The sequence below is a fragment of the Manis javanica genome, chromosome 10 (genome assembly GCF_040802235.1).
Source record: "Manis javanica isolate MJ-LG chromosome 10, MJ_LKY, whole genome shotgun sequence".
NCBI classification, from domain to species: Eukaryota; Metazoa; Chordata; class Mammalia; order Pholidota; family Manidae; genus Manis; species Manis javanica.
In genome coordinates, this window is record NC_133165.1 from 19,650,636 (window position 1) to 19,671,030 (window position 20,395).

Genomic DNA, 20,395 nt, shown 5'->3' on the forward strand with positions numbered 1-20,395 from the left:
TTCATCATCTTCATTCATCACAATGAATACATGACAGGTAAACATCCCAGCAAAAGACAAAACAACAAACAAAAAAGACTAACTGGCCTGATTGGAGAGCAGTCTGTAAAGTCATTTGGACGATTTTCTTAAGCACTCCTGATTTTACTGACTCTTTAATCAGTATAGCGATTCCCTTCATCCTCCATTGATTTACACTGACCCCATGACTGGGTTAGGGAGGTTCCCAGGGTGTGCATTCATCCCAGTGCCACCATCCTAATGGAGGCAGTTCCATACTGGGATATTCCCACAGTGTTTCTCATTGATTCTTAACAGGCATATTCTACATCCAGTGACTTCTAGTGGACAGACTGAATGGATTAGGGAAAGGAAGATTCATTTCCCCTCAATATAATTTTCAGTAGAAAAAAAGACTCATTCATTCTTTATTCCAGTACCAGGAATACTGAAGCTGCTGATCCTTTTGGGGTCCTACTTTTTAATCTAAATCACCTTGGAACAGCCTACTTCCGACCTCAAGTGCCACTGGGGTCCCTTGCCTGTTTCCTAGTGCTAGCTTACTCCTCCCCTTCTTCCTCAATCTAACGTCTCCTTACATCTGCAGGAGATGAGGTATTAAAAGATTAGTCTGAATTGGTGGTAGTAGAAGCTAGAGTGCAACTTGGACTTTCTGATTCCTGGTGCAGCATATGCCTTCCTAGAGTGTCAATAAGCACAGGAAATTGTGATGAAAAAAAGAGGAAGTGAGAAGAGGAGCTAAGATGAAAAGGCAAAAACTGAGCCCTTACAGACTGTTATTTATTCATTGGTTAATTTTTTAAATCTTTGTGATGGAGGTTGTACCATTTTTTGTACCCAGAAAAGTCATTATAGTGACTAGCCAGAATAGTAGAACAGAATGCAATTTCAAACTGTGACCTATAAATGTGTCCCATTAGCCCTTTAAGCCCATCCAGCTGGCATTCTAAGAAGGGAAACAATATATATGTACCTGAACAGGTACATACACACGAATGATGAGAATATGAAACTACTTAGAAAAAGTGTGGGCTTTTACAAAAAGAAGTTGTAAAACTTCTAAGCAAGTGTAATTAAAGGAAAATTTTAGTTTACATATATGTATGTCTGAAAAATGAAAGAAACGGAATAATGAATTTTCTCAAACAGGTTTTATAATAGGATTGTTCACTTATGCTCCTGGAAAATCAGAGCTCAGATCAGGACATAATCAGTGCACGCTTGGTAGCTGAGCACCAATATAGTAGCAAAAAGACCTAATGTTTTGATTCCATAACAACAAGTGTACTGTTTTACGTGTTTCCTGAAAGTCTGTTCCCATTAACTTTGGGGATCAATAGAGCTAAAAGAAGGTTAATACATAATCAGTCGTGGGTAATATGCGTAACAAAATAGAGTTGTGATATATATAAAACTATGACTAATATACAAATAGGGAAAATAAAACGGACATCAGGAATTCTTTAATAATTTGTCGTTTGTATGCAGTAGTCCTTTAGTTCCTCATGGTAGATGCAACCCTTTTGATCATATCTTTGAAAGCCTGTATCACTTGCTTGTTCCTCAGAGTATAAATGAAGGGATTCATTACCGGGGCAACCGAGGTGGTCAACACGGACACGACCTTACTAACAGCTACCCCTTCTTTTGCAGATGGCTTAATATAGATGAAGATGCAGCTTCCATAAGTAATAGAAACCACAATGATATGAGAAGAACAAGTGGAGAAAGCCTTTTTCCTTTGCTGGGCAGAAGGGAACCTGAGAATGGTCCTGATGATGTACGCGTAGGACATAATCACACACACCAAGGTGAAAGTGAGGGTCAGCACAGCCAGGACCAAGACAAACCGCTCTATCAACTCCGTGTCTGAGCAGGAAATCTTCAGGATGGGACCAGCATCACAGCCAAAGTGATCTATGACATTGGAGTCACAAAACTCGAGCTCAAAGCCCATGCCAAACGGTGGGAGGACAATGATTAGAGCAATCATGTAACAGCCAATGAGGAATCTGAGGCAGACTCTGTAGTTCATGACGGTCGTGTAATGCAGGGGCTTGCAGATAGCCACGTAGCGGTCATAGGACATGACGGTGAGGAGGAAAAACTCAGCCACACCCAGGATGATGACAAAAAATAACTGAGTGGCACAAGGATTATAAGTAACTGTATTGTCCCCCGTGGCAAGTGTATAAAGATATCTAGGAATACAGACAGTGGTAAAAGAGACTTCTAAAATGGAGAAATTCCGGAGAAAAAAGTACATTGGAGTTTGAAGGTGGGGATCTACAAAGGTGAGGGTGATGATAGTCAGGTTCCCAATTACGCTCAGCAGATACGTGATGAGCAAAAAGGCAAAAAGCAGAATCTGTAGATTCGGGTCATCTGTCAATCCCACCAGGATGAATGTTGTCAACACTGTGTAATTTTTCATCACTGACCTCTGACTTCTGCATGATCTGTTGGTAAAAATAAGTTAGAAATTGGATACGAGGTGGATTCAAATAGATTAAAAGTGGGAGTAGAGTGAGAGTGCCGGCAAGCCAATATTATTTTATTTGATAATGCGATTGTGTTGTTGACTCATGTTAGTCCATGATACAGACAATAGTATGACCAGAAAGCTGGTGTCAAACATTCTTATCAATATATTAATGATAAGTCTATAGTACATATAATCCTAGATTAAATGATCTAAAAACCCCAAAACAAAACCTAGAGTGAACCACTTTCATGTGATATCACCCAGTGGAAAAACAAACACAAATATAAAACCACTGTCTTGAATCAGACGATGGCAGGAGAGGAACAGAATGACCCACTGGCATAGGGCATAGACTCTGGAACTTCTTTAGCTCAAATGGTGATTCAATCAATCTTGACGTTAGCCAAGTTATTAATCTTTGTGCATAAACTTCTTATATAAACCATGGAGGGACTTCTGAGTGGAAAAGATGGCAACTAGGAAGGCAAGGCAGAAACTTCTTCCCATGTACAGCCAAAAAAGAAAGTACAGTAAATACAACTAACCCTCAAAAAATTGTCTGAAGAGTTCAGAACAGGCCATCTACACATGATGAAGAAGAGAGGACCACAGAAGAGGGGAAAACTGGCAGAGCCACGATCAGTTGGGACCCAAGCCCTTCCCTCATCCCAAACCACAAGTGGGAGGGAGAGGAATGGAGCACGGAGGGGGTAAACATCTAAGAATCTTGCACACTTGACCTTGGAGATCTGCTCTAGGTACACAAGCCCACATTGCTTTAGGCTTTGAAAATTAACAGGGCTGGAAACCAGGGAGAGTTGGAGCACTCTGGGAGGCTGAGACTCCTGTCACTTGCAGATGACAGACACTATCCTTTCTTTAACCTGAGATCCAACATACAGACGGCAGTTTGAAATATTTAGAAACAGCAGGATGTGTGCCAGAGGGGCAGCATGTGGAGGGACCTCTCTCCAAAGAAGTAAGGCAAGGGGATGATGCATCACTATCCCTCCCTCAGTCCAAATGTTAGGGTGCTTGTGAGAGACAACTCCAAATAGTCCATCTTCCTGGCTGAAGGCAAGCTTTCCTGTGCACCCATCTGCCTGCCCAGCCTGCTTTGACCAGCAGTGGTCAGACTTTACTGCCTGGCAGACAGAGGGAGATTTTGCTCTCTGGTAGGTGGAGGGAGGCTTTCCCTGCTTCCCTAACACTCTGTCACCCAACTGGTGAGGTACCTGTGGGAGCCAGCTCCAAATGCTCCATCTCCCTTCCTGGCAGCCCAGCACTGTAGGACCACTCCACTGTGCACTCACCCTACCCACCCCACCAGCCAGCTGCAGCCATCATTATGGCCAGAAGGCAGAAGGCAACACTGCCCGCAGTGATCCCAGCAGAATAACTGCATGACACACAAAGGGCACACTGAGGCAAGTTGTCAGAGTGCACACAGAGGTCAGCCACTGTTTGCAGGCATGCTGAAAGGTGGCCCCACCCACAACCCACCAACAACAACTGTGGCTCCACCACAAAAAGAAGCTGAGCAGAGAGTCTTCAGCTTCTGGGCACCACAGGAATAAAAAAACTCCCCACAAACAAAATTCCAGGACCAGATGGCTTCACAACTGAATTCTACCAAACACTTAAAGAAGAGCTAATACTCATCCTTCTTAAAGTTTCCAAACACTAGAAGAGGAGAGAGTACTTCCAAATTCATTCTATTTGACCAGCATCACTCTAATACCAAAACCAGGCAAAGACACCACAAAAAAAAGAAAATTAAAGACCAATATTCCCGATGCACGTAGATGCAAAAATCCTCAACTAAATTCTAGCAAACCAAATTAAAAAAATATGTCAAAAAGATCATCCATCATGACCAAGTGGCATTTATTCCAGGGATGCAAGGATGGTAAAATATTCATAAATCAATTAACTTGATACATCACATTGACAAAAAAGAAGGATAAAAACCACGTGATCATCTCAATAGATGCTGGAAAAGCATTTGACAAAATTCAACAACCATTCATGATTAAAAACTTCCAACAAAATGGGTATACAGGAACATACCTCAGCATAATGAGGCCATATATGACAAACCCACAGCTAACATTATAATGGTGAAAACCTAAAATCTTTTCCTCTAAGATCAGGAACAAGACAAGAATGCCCATTCTCCCCACTCTTATTCAACATAGTACTGGTGCTAGCCATGGCAATCAGACAAGACAAAGAGATAAAAGGCATCCAAATTGGTGAGTAAGAAGAAAACAGTCACTATTTGCAGATGACAAGATATTATACATAGAAAACCTTAAAGACTCCACCAAAAAAGTATTAGAACTAACAATTGGATTCAGTAAAGTTGCAGGATATAAAGTTAATACACAGAAATGTGTTACATTCCTGTATACTGACAACAAACTAGCAGAAAGAGAAATCAGGAAAACAATTCAATTTACAATTGTATCAAAAAGAATAAAATACTTAGGAATGAACCTAACCAAGGAAGTGAAAGACCTATACTCTGAAAACTACAACACAATCATGAGAGAAACTGAAGGAAACACAAATAAATGAAAATCTATCCTGTGCTCATGGATAGGAATAATTAATATTGCCAAAATGGCCATCCTGCCTAAAGCAATCTACAGATTCAATGCAATCCTGATCAACTACAAGCAGCATTCTTCAGTGAGCTAGAACAAATAGTTCTAAAATTCATATGGAACAACAAAAGACCAAAAATTACCAAAGCAATCCTCATAAAGAACAAAGCTGGGCGGATAACACTCCCTGACTTCAAGCTATACTAAAAAGCTACAGTAATCAATACACAAGAAAAGACCCATAGATTGATGGAGCAGAATAGAGAGCCAAAATATGAACATACACATATATAGTTAAATAATACATGATAATGGAGCCATGAATATACAATGGAGTAAAGACAGTCTCTTCAATAAATGGTGCTGGGAAAATTGGAGATTTACATGCAAGAGAATGAAACTGGATTACTCTCTAACTCCATGCACAAAAGTAAACTTAAAGTGGCTCAAAGACCTAAATTTAAGTCCTGAAACCATAATACTCTTAGAAGAAAACATAGGCAAAAATCTCTTGAACAGAAGCGTGAGTAATTTTTTTCTGGCAACATCCCCACAGGCAAGGGAAAGAAAATCAGAAATGGCCAAGTGGAGATATACATCAAACTAAAAGGCTTCTTACAGCAAAAGACACCAACAAAATAAAAAGGCAACCTACAATGTGGGAGTATATATTTTCAAATGGTTTATCTGATAAGGGATTCACATCCAAAACATGTTAAAGAACTCATACACCATAAGACCAAAAATCAAACAACCCAATTAAAAAATGGGTGGGGGACCTGAACAGACATTTCTGTGAAGAAATACAGATGCACAACAGGCAAATGAAAAGATGCTCCACATCACTAATCATCAGAGAAATGCAAATCAACATCACAATGAGATATCATCTCATATCAGTTAGAATGGCTACTATTCAAAAGAGAAGAAATAACAAGTGTTGGTGAGTATGTGGAGTAAAGAGAATGCTCCTACACTGTTGTTGGGAATGTAAATTGGTGCAGCCACTGTGGAAAGTAATATGGAGGTTCCTCAAAAACTAAAAGTAGAAATACCATATGACCCAGTAATTCTACTTCTAGGAATTTATCCGAAGAAAAAAATCCTTGATTCAAAAAGACATATGCACCCCTATGTTTATCACAGCGCTATTTACAATAGCCAAGATATGGAAGCAACCTAAGTGTCCATCAGAAGATGAATGGATAAAGAAGACGTGGTACATATACATAATTGAATATTATTCAGTCATAAAAAAGAAAGAAATCCTGCAATTTGGGACAGCGTGGATGGACCTAGAGGGTAATATGCTACATAAAATAAGCCAGGTGGAGAAAGACAAATACCATATGATTTCACAAATTTGTGGAATCTAAAAGCAAAACAAAATGAATAAAATAGTAGTAGACTCACAGACCCTGGGAAATGACTTGTGGTTATAATGGGGGATGGGTTAGGGTGGTTGGTTGGGGTGGGTGAGGGGATAGAGAGGCACAAAAATCTCAGTCATACTATCAGTTGATCAAAGGGATGGTAGGGCAGCATGGAGAGTACAGCCAATGTTTCTGTAACATCTATGTTGACGGTAACTGTACTAGTTGGGGTGACGATTTAATAATGTGCATAACTGTTGAATCACTGTGCTGTAGCTTGAAAGCAATATATTATTTCATACCAACTATACTTCAATAAAAATAAATAAGTAATTATAACATGGGGGATAGTTGAAGTTATTTCATAGCTTTGCTAAAGGAATAAATGAATACATTTAAATCCCTAGGAAAATTGTCTGGCATATAATAAGCACTCTCTAAGGGTTTGCTATTCTTCCTCTTATATCCAAGATTTTAGAATTAATGCTGATTATCCTTCTAGTCATAAATACTATGAAACTTCTTTCAGAGTTGATTATAATGAAGAGTGTGAAATTCCTAAAGCTGCTCCTCCTGTTAGTCCCTGTCTTTTCTGAATCCACAGCCAAATATGTTCCTTTAAACTGTCAACTTCCTACTCTCTTCACTTTCAAAACTGGAGAACACAAAACAAAGTATCATCGCACAGGGACCAAACTGCTCTTGTAAACATACACATTGAATTAGATCATTTCCCTTCAACCCCTTCAATGGCCTCCTTCTGATCTCGGATAGAACTGAAATTCTCTGTTTTGGCCTGCAAATCGGCCTGTGATCTGGCCCCTGCACATCCCTGGGACCTCAGCCTTCTCTATTCTGTCTCTCGTTCAGCAAGTTCCACTGACAGTGGCCTTTTTCAGGTCCTCCACCTTTATGTCTGTCTGTTCTTCATAATTTTTTATGTCTCACTGTAACCATGGCCTCCTCAGAGATGGGGCCTTATGCTCTCTAAGACAGACCTTCAGGGAACCTGGGGTTTCTGCACTCTGTTTTCCTGTGGCACCTCCTTACTCTCTGCGATTATATATATTTTTTTCTAACTTGGTGATCTTGGCCCTTACTTGACTGCCAGACCCATGAGTACACAGTTCGTGATTGTTTTGTTTATTACTCTCAGTGAATGGCCAAGCAAAGTGTCTAGCACTCAGTGAGAATTAAATAAATATTTGTTAAGTAAATAAGTGGGATCAGCCATTTTATATGTGAAAATAAATTGGCTGATTACACTTTAAATTAAACATCATACATCCATTTCCATTTAGTCATTTATCTTTGACAGGGTGATGTTCAGTCACCTAATTTTGAGGTTAAGAACAGATGATTGGAAGTTACTATTACATAAATAATATATTTGGCTGCCTTATTAATGCCAGGTTTATAGTGGCAGGTTAATGAATCTGTCTCCTGATTCCCAATTACATATTTTCTTTTCTACACAAATGTGGGGGAAAAAATTTAGGAATCTAATTTTCCCTCCAGATTTTCTAACTCTAATGTGTTCTCTGGCCTCATCAATATATAGTCTATTTCTGTTCCTCAGTTTCTACAATCTCTCTGAATATATAGTAAGTGAGCAATTTACTATTGAAAAGTTAATCACTTAACTGAATATGTCTTATTATTCAGAAAGCTGCCATCAGCTTTCTTGCACTGTAGAATTAGACAATGGATTGATACTAAGCCTTCAAAGCTGGAAGTAACTTTGAACTATTGATTCTAGAGGTATTTTGTTTTTAATTGATAAACACATTTCTGATGATGAAACTCAAACATGTAAGAGATAACTTCTGGATAAGGGAATTCATTTTTTTTCTCCCTTTAAATTAATTTTCAAATCTTACTAGGAGAACAGGTAACATTTCTACAACATTTACTATGTGCCAGATACCATGATAAACACTTGATATGGTATATCTCAACTAATCCTCACAGCAACTCTCTGAGGTATGTAGTATTATAATCCACATTTTACAGATGAGGAACCTGAGGCTCATAAGTTTAGGGAAACTAAAACATATCTATGTAGGGTGTCACCCATCTATGGTATGGTAAAGCAGCGATGTGAAAAAAAGTTTAGCTGTAGACTTAGTTCTTAAATATTTCAAAATAATGCCTTTTAACTTGCTGATTTCACCCATGTATAGGCTTTTCATGACTGGGCAAACAGAGAGGGCATGGATGATGGACTTCTCCTTGCTCCTGCTTCCCCTATTTTTTGAGTAAATAATCAATCTTTTATATGCTACTGCTTCTGTCTACCCGACCGAAGTGTCTATCAGTTAGCTATTCGTATTTGAATGAGGGCCAGTAGCTAGCAACCAATTCCTCTTCAACAATCTATAATTAATCACATTGTAGCTATTCAAACATTTCCCATCTGAAATTACAGTCTCCAGAGCTCATGACTTCTATTATTTAAATGGAACAGGATACTCCCAGGAGACTTCAATTAGTTTTTTGCAGGAATGGTTTTCACTTGGTTGTTGGAAAATATTTCCCGCAAGTGCCCTGAAATGTGTTTCCCCTGCATCTAGGGAAATATGGCTTTTCTCTTGCCAGTAGGGATGGACTGTGTCCAGTTGCACTGTATAGTTCCTCCACCAGTTCTCAGACAGCATCACGGGAAAGTGGAGTGGTCCCTGGCTCTCGTCACCTGTTAGCTGGTGCCATCCCAGGCAACACAGAGTCACTCAGACACCAGTCAGAGGACACCAGGTATTAAGGAGGAGAGGTCAAGTCTCTGGACCCCAACTAAAATTCCATCCTTTCTGCCTAATTCCATCTGCTAGTTTGATGCAGTCTTTGAGTGCTTTCATATGATACTTTGCAAAGTATTCATTACCCTGAATTATGCTCTGAGCCCTGAAAATTTTCTTACTCTTTCTCTGACAGTACTTAATATTTTTTTCATATCCTAATTTCACCTGGAAAAGAAAGTAATAAATTCTTGCACAGTAGCATATAAATGTCTTACTGTGTTCATTGACCAAAATCCTAATGTTTTTACACACTTTGGCACAAATGTGCTATAAAATTTAAGGCCCATTAAAGAAGGTTATATGCTCAGCTTGGAAATTCAATTGTGTAGAGGAGAACATTGGTGAGACATTTTCATTGAATGAGGAGAAAGGGCTTTCTCAGAACCTTTCATTGGTGACTGTATTCTCTATAAATCATTTGTTTCTCTTCTTAACCTTCTTCCCTTCCTGGAACAGTATTCAAGGCTATGTCAATATCATAGAAAAGGTAATATCTCAGAATTTTCTTTTGATTGTTATTCTGGAATATTGTCAACATTACTTAGTAGCCAATTTGATTCTATTAGTTTCCAGATGGTGAATATCTGTCAAAATTGACTGAATTATACTCACCTCTCTGATGGTCTTTCATGGCTTCTGAGTACAATTGAACCAAAAAGGTCCTTAGTGTGACTCACAGCTGGGCAGGAATGTGTGGCTAGAAACAAGTAAGTGTAGACCTCACCACATTATTCATGTGCACCCCCACACTAGTACTCACAAAAATCCTGTGAGTGAGCTTTGTTTAGTAACTGATGCACATATTCCCCATCTCCTTTCTTCTTAAGAAATTTAAAAGAAACAAATTCCAAATATATTTTCCCAGTCTGTCAGTAGGAAAAATATTCATGCATTCTGGTTAACTGAGAAGATAGACACTGTGGAAACTAGTAAGAACTCTCTCCAGTTTTTGAAATTCATACTCTAGCCTTTCTGAACAGTGAGACAGGTCTCTGACTATATTTTACATTTATAAGATATAAGCAATAGTGATATCCATTGAGTGTGCAACTGGTGTGGAGGGATAAATTCACTGAGGAAACAAAAGATTCCCTTGCGAGCCAAGGTTCAAAAGTTACTAATTAGTCTATAGTGTAATGAACTTGAGTGAACTCTTCCAAATAAAAACTTTGAACATATATCAGAGGGGAAATTGTCTTTGGAGACAGGAATATGCCACAACAGGTCATGTGCGAAACAATAAGAGTCAGATGAAAAGCAAAAGACTTGACTCTCCCCACATGCCTAGGGACATTTCAGTTGAACCCAGGAGAGAGGCTGCTCAGGATTCCCCAAGGGTAACCGGATTGGACTTCATCCCAGTGAAGAGAGGGGGAACAGCTCTCCATTCTAAGCAGATATTTCTGCTGGTGTCCATTCTTCATATGACACATCACAAATAATTAGGGGAATTTGTGTTGAGTTTTCTCATTTTTTAGCTTAAACTTCAAGTCAGTTGCTATCCATTGGTCAAAGGGCACAAAGTTGCAGTTATGTAGGGTGAATAAGTCTAGAAATCTAATGCACAGCATGATGACTATACTTAATAATATTGTATTGAATATTGGCAATTTGCTAAGAGAATAGATTTAAGATGCTTTCTTCACACACATAGGAGACATGTAACTTAGGAGACATGTTAATTAGCTTGACTGGAGTGATAGTTCCACTCAGTATATATACACCAATCATCATGTTGTACACCTTAAATATTTACAATTTTTATTTTAAAAAGCCAGCTGCTATGCAATTCAAAACAAAAAGTAAAGCAAATACTGCAGGATTATAATCTTACAATATGACTTTTGTTTTTTCATTCATTTAATCAATAAAATTTCATAATATTTTTTCTGTTCAGTACTATTATATATGTGATTGGGGTAGGATAAGTAGGGGAATATCTAATGTTAGATAATACATAATTAATGTTTTAGCTAGGTATATAATATTAATTGAGCTCTTCTTTGGCCTAATCCTGTGCTAAGTACTCTGTGTATGCTGTCTCTCATCTTTATAACAGCCCTTATGCATAGGTTATATGACTATCCCCATTCTACAGATGAAAAGTTGAGAAATTGAAAATTGAGAAGCTAAATAATTTTCTTAAGACTGTATATTTGCTAAGAGGCAGAGCTTAGACTTGAACCCATGCTTGCATGATGACAAAGTCCATGCTTTCTGAATGTATTATATTGTCCCCCTATGCTTCAAATAATCTTTAAGGAAAATGATCACCTGGTATAATTAATTGTGGGCAAGGAAGGGGGTCATGGTCAATGACATCATTTCCCCAGAACCCTAACAGAAATCCAGCCCCAAGTCAATGTAAACTTTTTGATGAATTAAATGTATTCTGATGATTTCCCAATAAAAGCATTATTGCATGTATGCTGCCTGGCAGTGAGTTTATCTTTCCATGGGTCTTGAATGAGTTTAAACATACATATGTTTAATGTATAGCAAATGTATAGATATTTAATGTTCAAAGAAAATGCAGTATTCAGTCAAAGAAGAATGCTTAAGTCCACTTATATTTCTGTTCACAGCAAGAAATATTAAATTATGTTAGGGAGGAACAGCCTGAATTCCCAGATATAAGCTTTCCTATTCTTTATAAAATATAGAAAACAATTATTCCATTGTTTTCTATATAATTGCTTTAAAATAGTTTTTAAGTTTTTTGTCTCTGATAGCAACACAGAATGCAATAGAGAAGAGTTGACTGAATAGATGTTATTCATGGCAACAGAAAGCATGAGTTGGTCAGGAAACCCTTCCCCTCTCATTACAGCTGTCTTTAATGAGGACAGGAGCCTGGAGCAGGGCTCATTCGGTCTCTCCTCTTATGCTTTTTGGGAGAAGTGGTCACTAATGTATATAAAATTCAGTCAAAATTTAATCCTTTTAGATGCACTTGATATATCAGTTTGCTGTATCTCATGGTGTCCATGATTTCATGAGGTCAACAAATGCTTCCAAGTTAGTAAAAACTAAGTAAGTATTTGTCTTTCCTAGATTTCTCAGGGATCCAATATGAATCTGTATGTTGATGAGAATTCTAAGTTGTGTCATCCTGGATTAGCAGGGAGTGTCAGTTAAATTTCCCCATTCTGAGGTAATAACTCTCATTATCTACTTCTTGGTCTGTCTAGTCAGTGAGAACATGATAAAAACCACATCAACCTTACTCAGTGTCTCCAAGTGAAGTCATCCTATTGTTTCTAATATACATAGTCCTTAAAATCAGTGTGACTTCAAAGCTCTAATTAAAATACTTATTTTCTATAATTGCTTTGTCTCTTCCAAGTGGCCCATGGATGTGCACTGAGTTTATCTGAATCATGTTTTCACTTGATAGATAGGGACTCTTGGGCCCAGGGAGAGCAATGAGCTTCAAAGTCATAGACTTTGGCAGAGACAAAACAGATCACATGTCTTCAGCACAGGGTTTTCCTCCTATTTAACAATTATGAATAGAAGACAATAAATTTCTCTTTCTCTTTGTCAATGGACACCATTTTCATAAAGCCACATCACATTTATCCTGTTTATTTGCTCTATCTATATTTAACCCTGTATATTTTCTGTCACTCGCTGCATATACAGGATGTATTCTACTTCAGATTAGGCTATTTTTTTTCCTCCTCAATATACTTAGAAGTTGTGGAATAAACAAGCTTGAATCAAGATGTGAGAAGGTTTATATTGCAACAACCAAAGTGAACAATAAGCAACTGGAACCCTTGAAATCTCTTAACATATGTTTCTGTCCAAATAAAGAACTGGCACATCTGGAATTACCAGCTGTACAGAGCAGCATATATCAAGTATGAAATTCTTTAGGCCTCTGAACTGGAATTTTTATCTTTTCTCCCCAATGGTCTTTCTGTTATCAATTTCTAATTTAATTCCATAGTGGTTAGAGGTCATAATTTGAATAACTTGAATTTTTAAAATTTATTGAGGTTTGTTTGAAGGCCCAGAATATGATTTATCTTGCTAAATGTTCCATGCACATTGGAAGACATTTTGTATTCCGTTGTTTTTAGTACCGAGTTCTGTGAATGTCAGCTCAGTCCCACTGGTTGCTGGTGTTACTCAGATGTTGTATATCCTCACTGATAGACATGTTCTCCCTACATGTCAAATATATGCGTACAAGTGCACAAGAATTTGAATTTCTCCACATCCACACTAACATTTGTTACATTTTGTGTTTTTATGGACAATTGTTTTCCTACATGTGGGTGATATCTCACTGTGGTTCTGATTTGCATTTCCCTGACAAATTTTTAGTGATGATAGGAATATTTTCATGTGTGTGATGGCTATAGGCATCTCTTCTTTGGAAAAATGTCTATCAGGTAGTCTGCCCATTGTTTAATCATATTATTATTATTTGGGGGGAATTGAGTTGCACGACTGCTTTATATATTTTGGATGTTAGCCTCTTATTGGAAATATCATTTGCAAATATATCCTCTAATACAGTAGGTTACAGATTGCCTTTTTGTTTTGTTGATGGTTTCCTTTGCTGTGCAGAATCTTTCTTGTTTGATGTAGTCCCACCTGTATATTTTTGCTTTATTTTCCTTTTCCTGGCAAGAAATATCCAGAAAAAATTTACTAATTCCTATGTTAAAAAGTTTATTGCCTATGTTTGTTACGGAAAATACTGGAGAAACCCAGACTGGATGACTGACGGAAGAACCAAGTGGCACTTGGAGGTCTTGGAATGTTGAGGTTTATTTTACACTGGTGGGCTCAGAGGGTAGTAGTCTCCCAAGGTCTGGGTCCTGAACAAAGGCAAAGGGGGCAATGTGTATCTTTCTGCCTCTGTATCTGTAACATTCCTACATGCACAGCAAACGAACAAGCAAGGGGGAGTAAGTTTAGGGAGTGAGGTTAGGGAGTAAGTGCCTGGCAGAGCAGGGAGAGAAAGGAGGGGAAGTTAAGGGAGTTTCTGTTGCCTTTGCTAAGAGCAGCAGAAGGGAGCCACCTGGACTAGATTGCTGTCCTTATAAGTTTTTCCTTATCATGTTTACTTCTAGGATTTTTTGCTTCATCTGTTTAATCCATTTTGATTTTTTCTTGTGTATAGTATGAGATAATGATCTAGTTTCATTTTTTTAATGTAGATACCCAGTTTTCCAAAACCAGTTTTCTTGAAGAGACTGTCTTTTATTTTCCCTATTGTATATTCTTGTCTCCATTGTCAAGTATTAATTGACCTTATATGGGTGGATTTATACCTGGGCTCTCTATTCTGTTCCATTGGTATATGTGTCTGGTCTTGTGCCAGTACCAAATTGTTTTGATTACTATAGCTTTGTGGTACAGTTTCAAATCAGAAAAGATGGTATATCCAGCTTTGTTCTCTCTCTCAATTGCTTTGGCTATTCAGTGTCTTTTGTGGTTCCATGCATATTTTCAAATTATTTGCTCTAGTTCCATGAAAACTCCCACTGGTATTTTGGTAAGGATTGTATTGAAACTAAAACTTGCTTTGGGCAGTATAACCATTTTAACAATATTAGTTCTTCCTATGAATGAACATGGGATGGCTTTCTATTTATGCCTTACTCAATTTCTTTCATCATTGTATTATAGGTTTCAATAATTATTGATAGGTATAATTTGTTTGGCTTTAGACCTAATGATATTTTTCTATTAAATTTTAACACATTTTTATCTTTGACTGAAAATTGCTCCTTGAAGAATATATTGATCAATTTCCCTTGCGTTGTCAATTTCACTTGTTCCTGATAAGAAGGCAGAAGAGACAATGGCCCAGCACTCTGAGCTGGAGATAGAGACTCCCTGTCATATTAAAAGGAAGAGATTTTCAGGGAGTGCCTAGCCTCAGCGCTTGTTCCAGAGCTAGGCTAGAAAACCACCCCACCTGAACCCCACATGGGTCCTTAGGGAAACAGTAACTCTAAGTTCCTGACTACAAACCATGTGAGAGGCACAGTAACAATCACTTTACCTGTAGTTATTCAGTCATTGCAACAAGTCTAGGTGACAGGTACTATTATTTATCCCTATTTTGCTGGGACTTCCAGAAAGTCACTTTCAAGTCAAGTAACTTGCTCTAAATCCACAGCTTTATGGGTCACAGGCAGGATGTGAACTCAGGCTGTCTGGCTCCAGGGCCTGCACTTAAACCAAGCTGTATGAGCTCTTGGGTGGGAACCAACTTATCACATCTTTGTTGTGGTATCAATAATGCTCAAGGACCAAACTTTAATTAGGCCAAAAATCATTAACTCTGGCAACAGAAGCTGGAGTACCTCTCTAGAAACCCCCTTGGCAGCTTCCTCATTAGGACCATCAATTTCACAAATCTTGTTCTTGACCAGCAAAACAAAAGGCACACAACTTGTAAAAAATGATCCACAGAGATAACCCAAAAGTGAAAAATGAAGAGAGACTGATCCCTCTGACCTCCAGAAACTCCTGGGTTAAAGGCTAGGGCCAAGGGGGCTGGACACAAGGACTCTTCAGAGGCGATTCCACATAGAGGAGAAAACAGATGGTGAGGGTAGGTGGGTCCTCCTAAGTAAATCCAGATCCCAGTTGGGCAACCTGAGAGGCTTCCCTGAGTCACTCCCACCTCCACATGCAACACCCAGGAATGACTTAGCACCACACGACCAAGAGATCTCTTCAGAGGAAAGGACTGAGAATACCATCAAGTCCAGGGACTAAACTTCAAATACACTGAGGACAAGCTGTCCACACGCACTTCCCTGTCCCTCCCAACCTCCCCACCAAAACTACATCCCTCACTGATGGGAGGGAGAGGGGCAGACTGGGAAAACCAAAGGATGGTCCCCAGATGGGCTCAGCATTGGACAGGAAGGGAAGGTTTGCAGGCATGGACAAGGGAGACCTCAAATAAGCTAGGAAAAGAACTGGAAGGAGCTGGAGAATGAAAAAAATAACCAAAACGTAAGAAGCAAGGACCAGAAAGGGAAACTCCGGCTGACTGGGAAGAACTGGTGACTGGAACAGCAAAGCGCTTGGAGACAGGAGACAAGAGAATAGAAGGGACAGAGGAGACGAAGCGGCTGGAGAGCTCAGAGACCTCTGGGGACGGAGAGCCAGGAGGTCTAAGTCTCCAGGGATGACACTCTGTCTGTGTGGAGCCTGGAGCGAATGGGGACAAGAGGCCTTGGTGGTGGGAATGACTGGGGAGCAGGGGGCCGGAACTGGGTCTCAGTAGGCTGAGGAGTTAAGAGGGACTGAGACCCTGGAGGTCTGAGGACTGGGGGCCTGGTAACCGGGCAGGGAGGTCGGAACACGGGCAGAGGCAGGAAAACGGGGGGCAGATGTCTAGGAGCGGGTTGTAAGCGATGGACAAGAGTCAGGGACTAGAGAGACGCCTGAGAACTGCGGGTGTCCGGGGCCAGGAACTGGGCGTGCCTGGCATCAGGGAACCGGGAGCTTTGCAACGGAGGTCTGCGGAGAGCGGGACGCGGGGACCCCGAAGCCGGAGGCGGGTCACTGCGGCGCCGCCGCCACTCACCGCTCATGGTGCCGCTGCCCGGACCGGAGCTCCAGACAGGCCGGGAGACACCGCGCCCCGCCCCGCCCCGCCGGCCGCCAGCGGACACCCGGGCGCCGTGGGGGCCCCGGGGCTGCGGTTCTGGGCGTTCAGCGAAGCCGCGGGGCCCTGGCCGGTGCGCCCCCCGTGGGAGCCCCCGCAGGGTCAGGAGGCGGCCGGCCACACAGGACGCCTCCCCGCCGGGCGGGCTCCCACAGCCGTCGGACACCGCGAGCCGGGCCTCGAGGAAGGAGACCACATCGCTCCAGAGCGCCGGAGGCCGAGAGGGGAAACCGAGTCGTGGGCCAAAGCGTGGGGACAAGGAGGCGGGCAGCCCCGCAGGGCGACTCGGAGGACACGACTGTTGAGCTGAGATCTGGATGAAGGAGACGGCCCCGGAAGAGAGATTGAGAGAATCTGAATTTGAGCAAATCAGATCAGATATAAAATTCTGTGCTGTCTCTTGCACCTTTTCTTTTAAAATCTTAGGCATAACTACTTATTAGAATTATTTCACATATGCTTATGATACAAATATGGAATATTTGCTACCTATTCTGTGTTTAAGATTAATCCTAAACATTTTACCACTTGAGCTCAAGATACTCATTGTGAATAAGCTCTGCAAGATTTCACGTTGCGTTTTTATATAATAAAAGTCTGAAAATTGATTTTTCATTTTAAATTAAACAGGATATGGGTACTGTGGTCCCTGGAAAGCTGGAATCAGGATCTATTTGTAAAGGCCAACAGCTTGTGATGATGCCAAACAAGGTAAGAGTAAATAATACTCTTTCTCATTTAGATTTTCTCTTCAAAATATTAGCAAGGAGCCAGAACTTTTCAAGAGCTTAGGGATTTCCATTAAAAACTTGACATTAATATAATGTAATCCTGGATTTTAACAGTTCAGTATAGCATTTAATACAGAATATATGTGACGGTATAGTTGTTCAGTGACAAATGGGGAAGGGTCAGTATTAGCAACACATTAGAGCTAAGATGCCTCATCAAGAGATTTTTAGCTCCATTCTCTTACAGGAAGTAAGTAGAGACCTGGAGTGGTTAAGTAACTTGCTTCTGTTAACACAGAATTAAGTGAGCCAGGGCTGAAAACTCAGGTTTAATCATGATATAATTGGCTTTTATTTTATTTATTTATTTTGAGTATGTAGCTATGCTGGGTACTAATGTGTTCAAGTAATGCTCCTAATTTGTTTTGAGAAGAGGATTTGCCTATATCATGAGTGGGTCTTTTCTTAACTCTATCTTATTGTAATTTCTTCATTATTGGAGAGGGTTTCATTAAAACACCCAGATCCCCACCAATGTTTCCTTTGTGTTATTTCTAACTGCTCCATCAGTGATAATTGCAGCTGACATGTTACCAAGAAACTGTTACTATTTTCCAGAGAGGGCTTCTCTAACAAGTCAAAGATGTTTAGGTAGGAAGACAGACCTGAATCATCAGAGTCTGCAAACAGAGAATTTCTTAGACTTGAGAGAATCTCTTACCATGGTCATTCCAGGCACAGTGAATTAAAAAAGGTATCCATTGTCAGTGTAAGGCTTAGGTGTAATTAGCAACTTGCACATTATACTTTTTAGGTTTCTTGATGCCTTACACATTGGAGGATGGAGCCTCCTATCATAGTCTCTTACTTTCTGAGGCAGTTATCTCTGCCACTTGAAGATGAGTGACAACTGAAGGAAAATAACAGTCAGGTGAAATCCTTGCTCAATTTTGTCTGTAGAGCAGTCACAGAAGTAGAATTTGCTCATGGAGATAGAAGGTGGACTGGTGGTTGCCAGGGGCTGGGGGAGGAAGAATGGGAAGGAACTGCTTAATGGACATAGGGTTGTGGGGTGGTGATGTTTGGGAGCTGGGTACCAGGTATAGTTGTACAACATTGTGAATGGAATAGATGCCACTGAAGTGTACAATGTAAAATGGATTTAAAAAGTGAATTGTATATAAGTATATACTACAACGGAATGAAACATACAATTCACTGTGTGCTGGTGAACTTAGTGCTGGGCTATTGCTCTAGGTGAGGGGCCTTAATATGAGTTACAGATTCTCTGTGGATGTGATCACCTTATGCTAATTACTGGGCAGGTCCATGTAACATATCCCAGAGTTGCTAGGCAAACTTTAAAACTGCACTGCACTTTAGTCATCTTGACTCTCAGTGGAAAATAAAGTTAAATATTTTAAAAGACATAGATGCCAGACTATTTTATATTAAAAACAGCTAATGGGTAGGCAACCTATGAAATGGCAAAATACAATTACATACCATAAATCTGATGAGGTTAATATCCAAAATATGTCAAAAAGCCCTGCAACTCAAAAACAAAACAAAAAGATAACCTGACTGGAAAATGAGCAAAGGGCTTGATTCCTCCAAAGAGGATGTACAAACGGCCAATAAGCACAAGAAAAGACATTCAACATCACTGGTCATTGGGGAAATGCAGATCAGGACCACAGTGAGACAGCACCTCACAGCCATCAGGAGAGCTATGACCAAAAAACAGAAAATAACAAATGTTGTCAAGGATGTGGAGAAATTGGAACGCTTGTGCACTCTCAGTGGGAATGTGAAATTGTGCAGCTGCTAAGGAATATGCAATGGTATTTCCTCAAACAAAGAATAAAATCCTATGATCCAGCATAATTTCCACTTCTGCATATATACCCAAAATCATTAAATACCGAGCTTCAGGAACCTTGGTTCACAGCAGCATTATTCGCAGTAGCTAAGACATGGAAGCAACCTGTCATGTCCATTGATGGATGAGCAGATGAACAAAATGTCATGTACACATAACAGTAGGATTATTCGGCTTAAAGGGGAAAGAAATTCTGATACACGACACCAAGGATGAACCTTGAAGGCATTATGCAAGTGAAAGAAGCTAGTCAGAAAAAGATAAATAACGTATGGTTCAACTTCTATGAGGTACTTAGAGCAGGTAAAATCCTTAATACCTTTCATAAACTAACAGAATTTGCTGGTCTCAATCTTAATTTTTTTGTGACTATGGGTTAAAGATTAGACTAGCTGTATTGTGTTTAGCTATAAAAGACCATATTTGTAGAGAGGGATTGTTACACTGGATTATTTGGGCAAAAACTAGTAAACAAGTAAACTTGTCAAGTAGATGATGGAACTGCTAGTTTCTACCCTTTTATCCTGTTACTGTAAAGAACTTAGCTAACAAACATGGTTATATTTCAGTACTAGGAATGAATTTCAAGGGTCAGGTATCCATAAGGTAAAAACTGCCTTTGGGAAAGAAAAAAATTATGTAGGGGCAGAGAGAGAATGCTGCTAGAGCTTAGAAAGTATCTAGAATTCTGGAGGGGAGTGTCATTCTGGATTCTCCATTGTTTACCTACCATCATGAGATAGTTTATTTCCTCTTGAAGGGTGGTATTTTCTGGTTTGTGTTTCACAAATATGAATTATGTCCAAGGGCAGAAATGGAGTAAAAATATGGAAATAATTGTGGGT

At 39.7% G+C, this 20,395-nt stretch overlaps 1 protein-coding gene across 1 annotated transcript; it reads right to left on the bottom strand.

The window, feature by feature from the left end:
* Positions 1-1,516: 1,516 nt before the first annotated feature.
* On the bottom strand, positions 1,517-11,686 carry LOC108407592 (olfactory receptor 6C2-like). Its single transcript, XM_037004569.2, has one exon. It carries the CDS (start codon positions 2,453-2,455, stop codon positions 1,517-1,519), a length of 939 nt encoding a protein of 312 aa, XP_036860464.1. The 5' UTR covers positions 2,456-11,686.
* Positions 11,687-20,395: the final 8,709 nt, after the last annotated feature.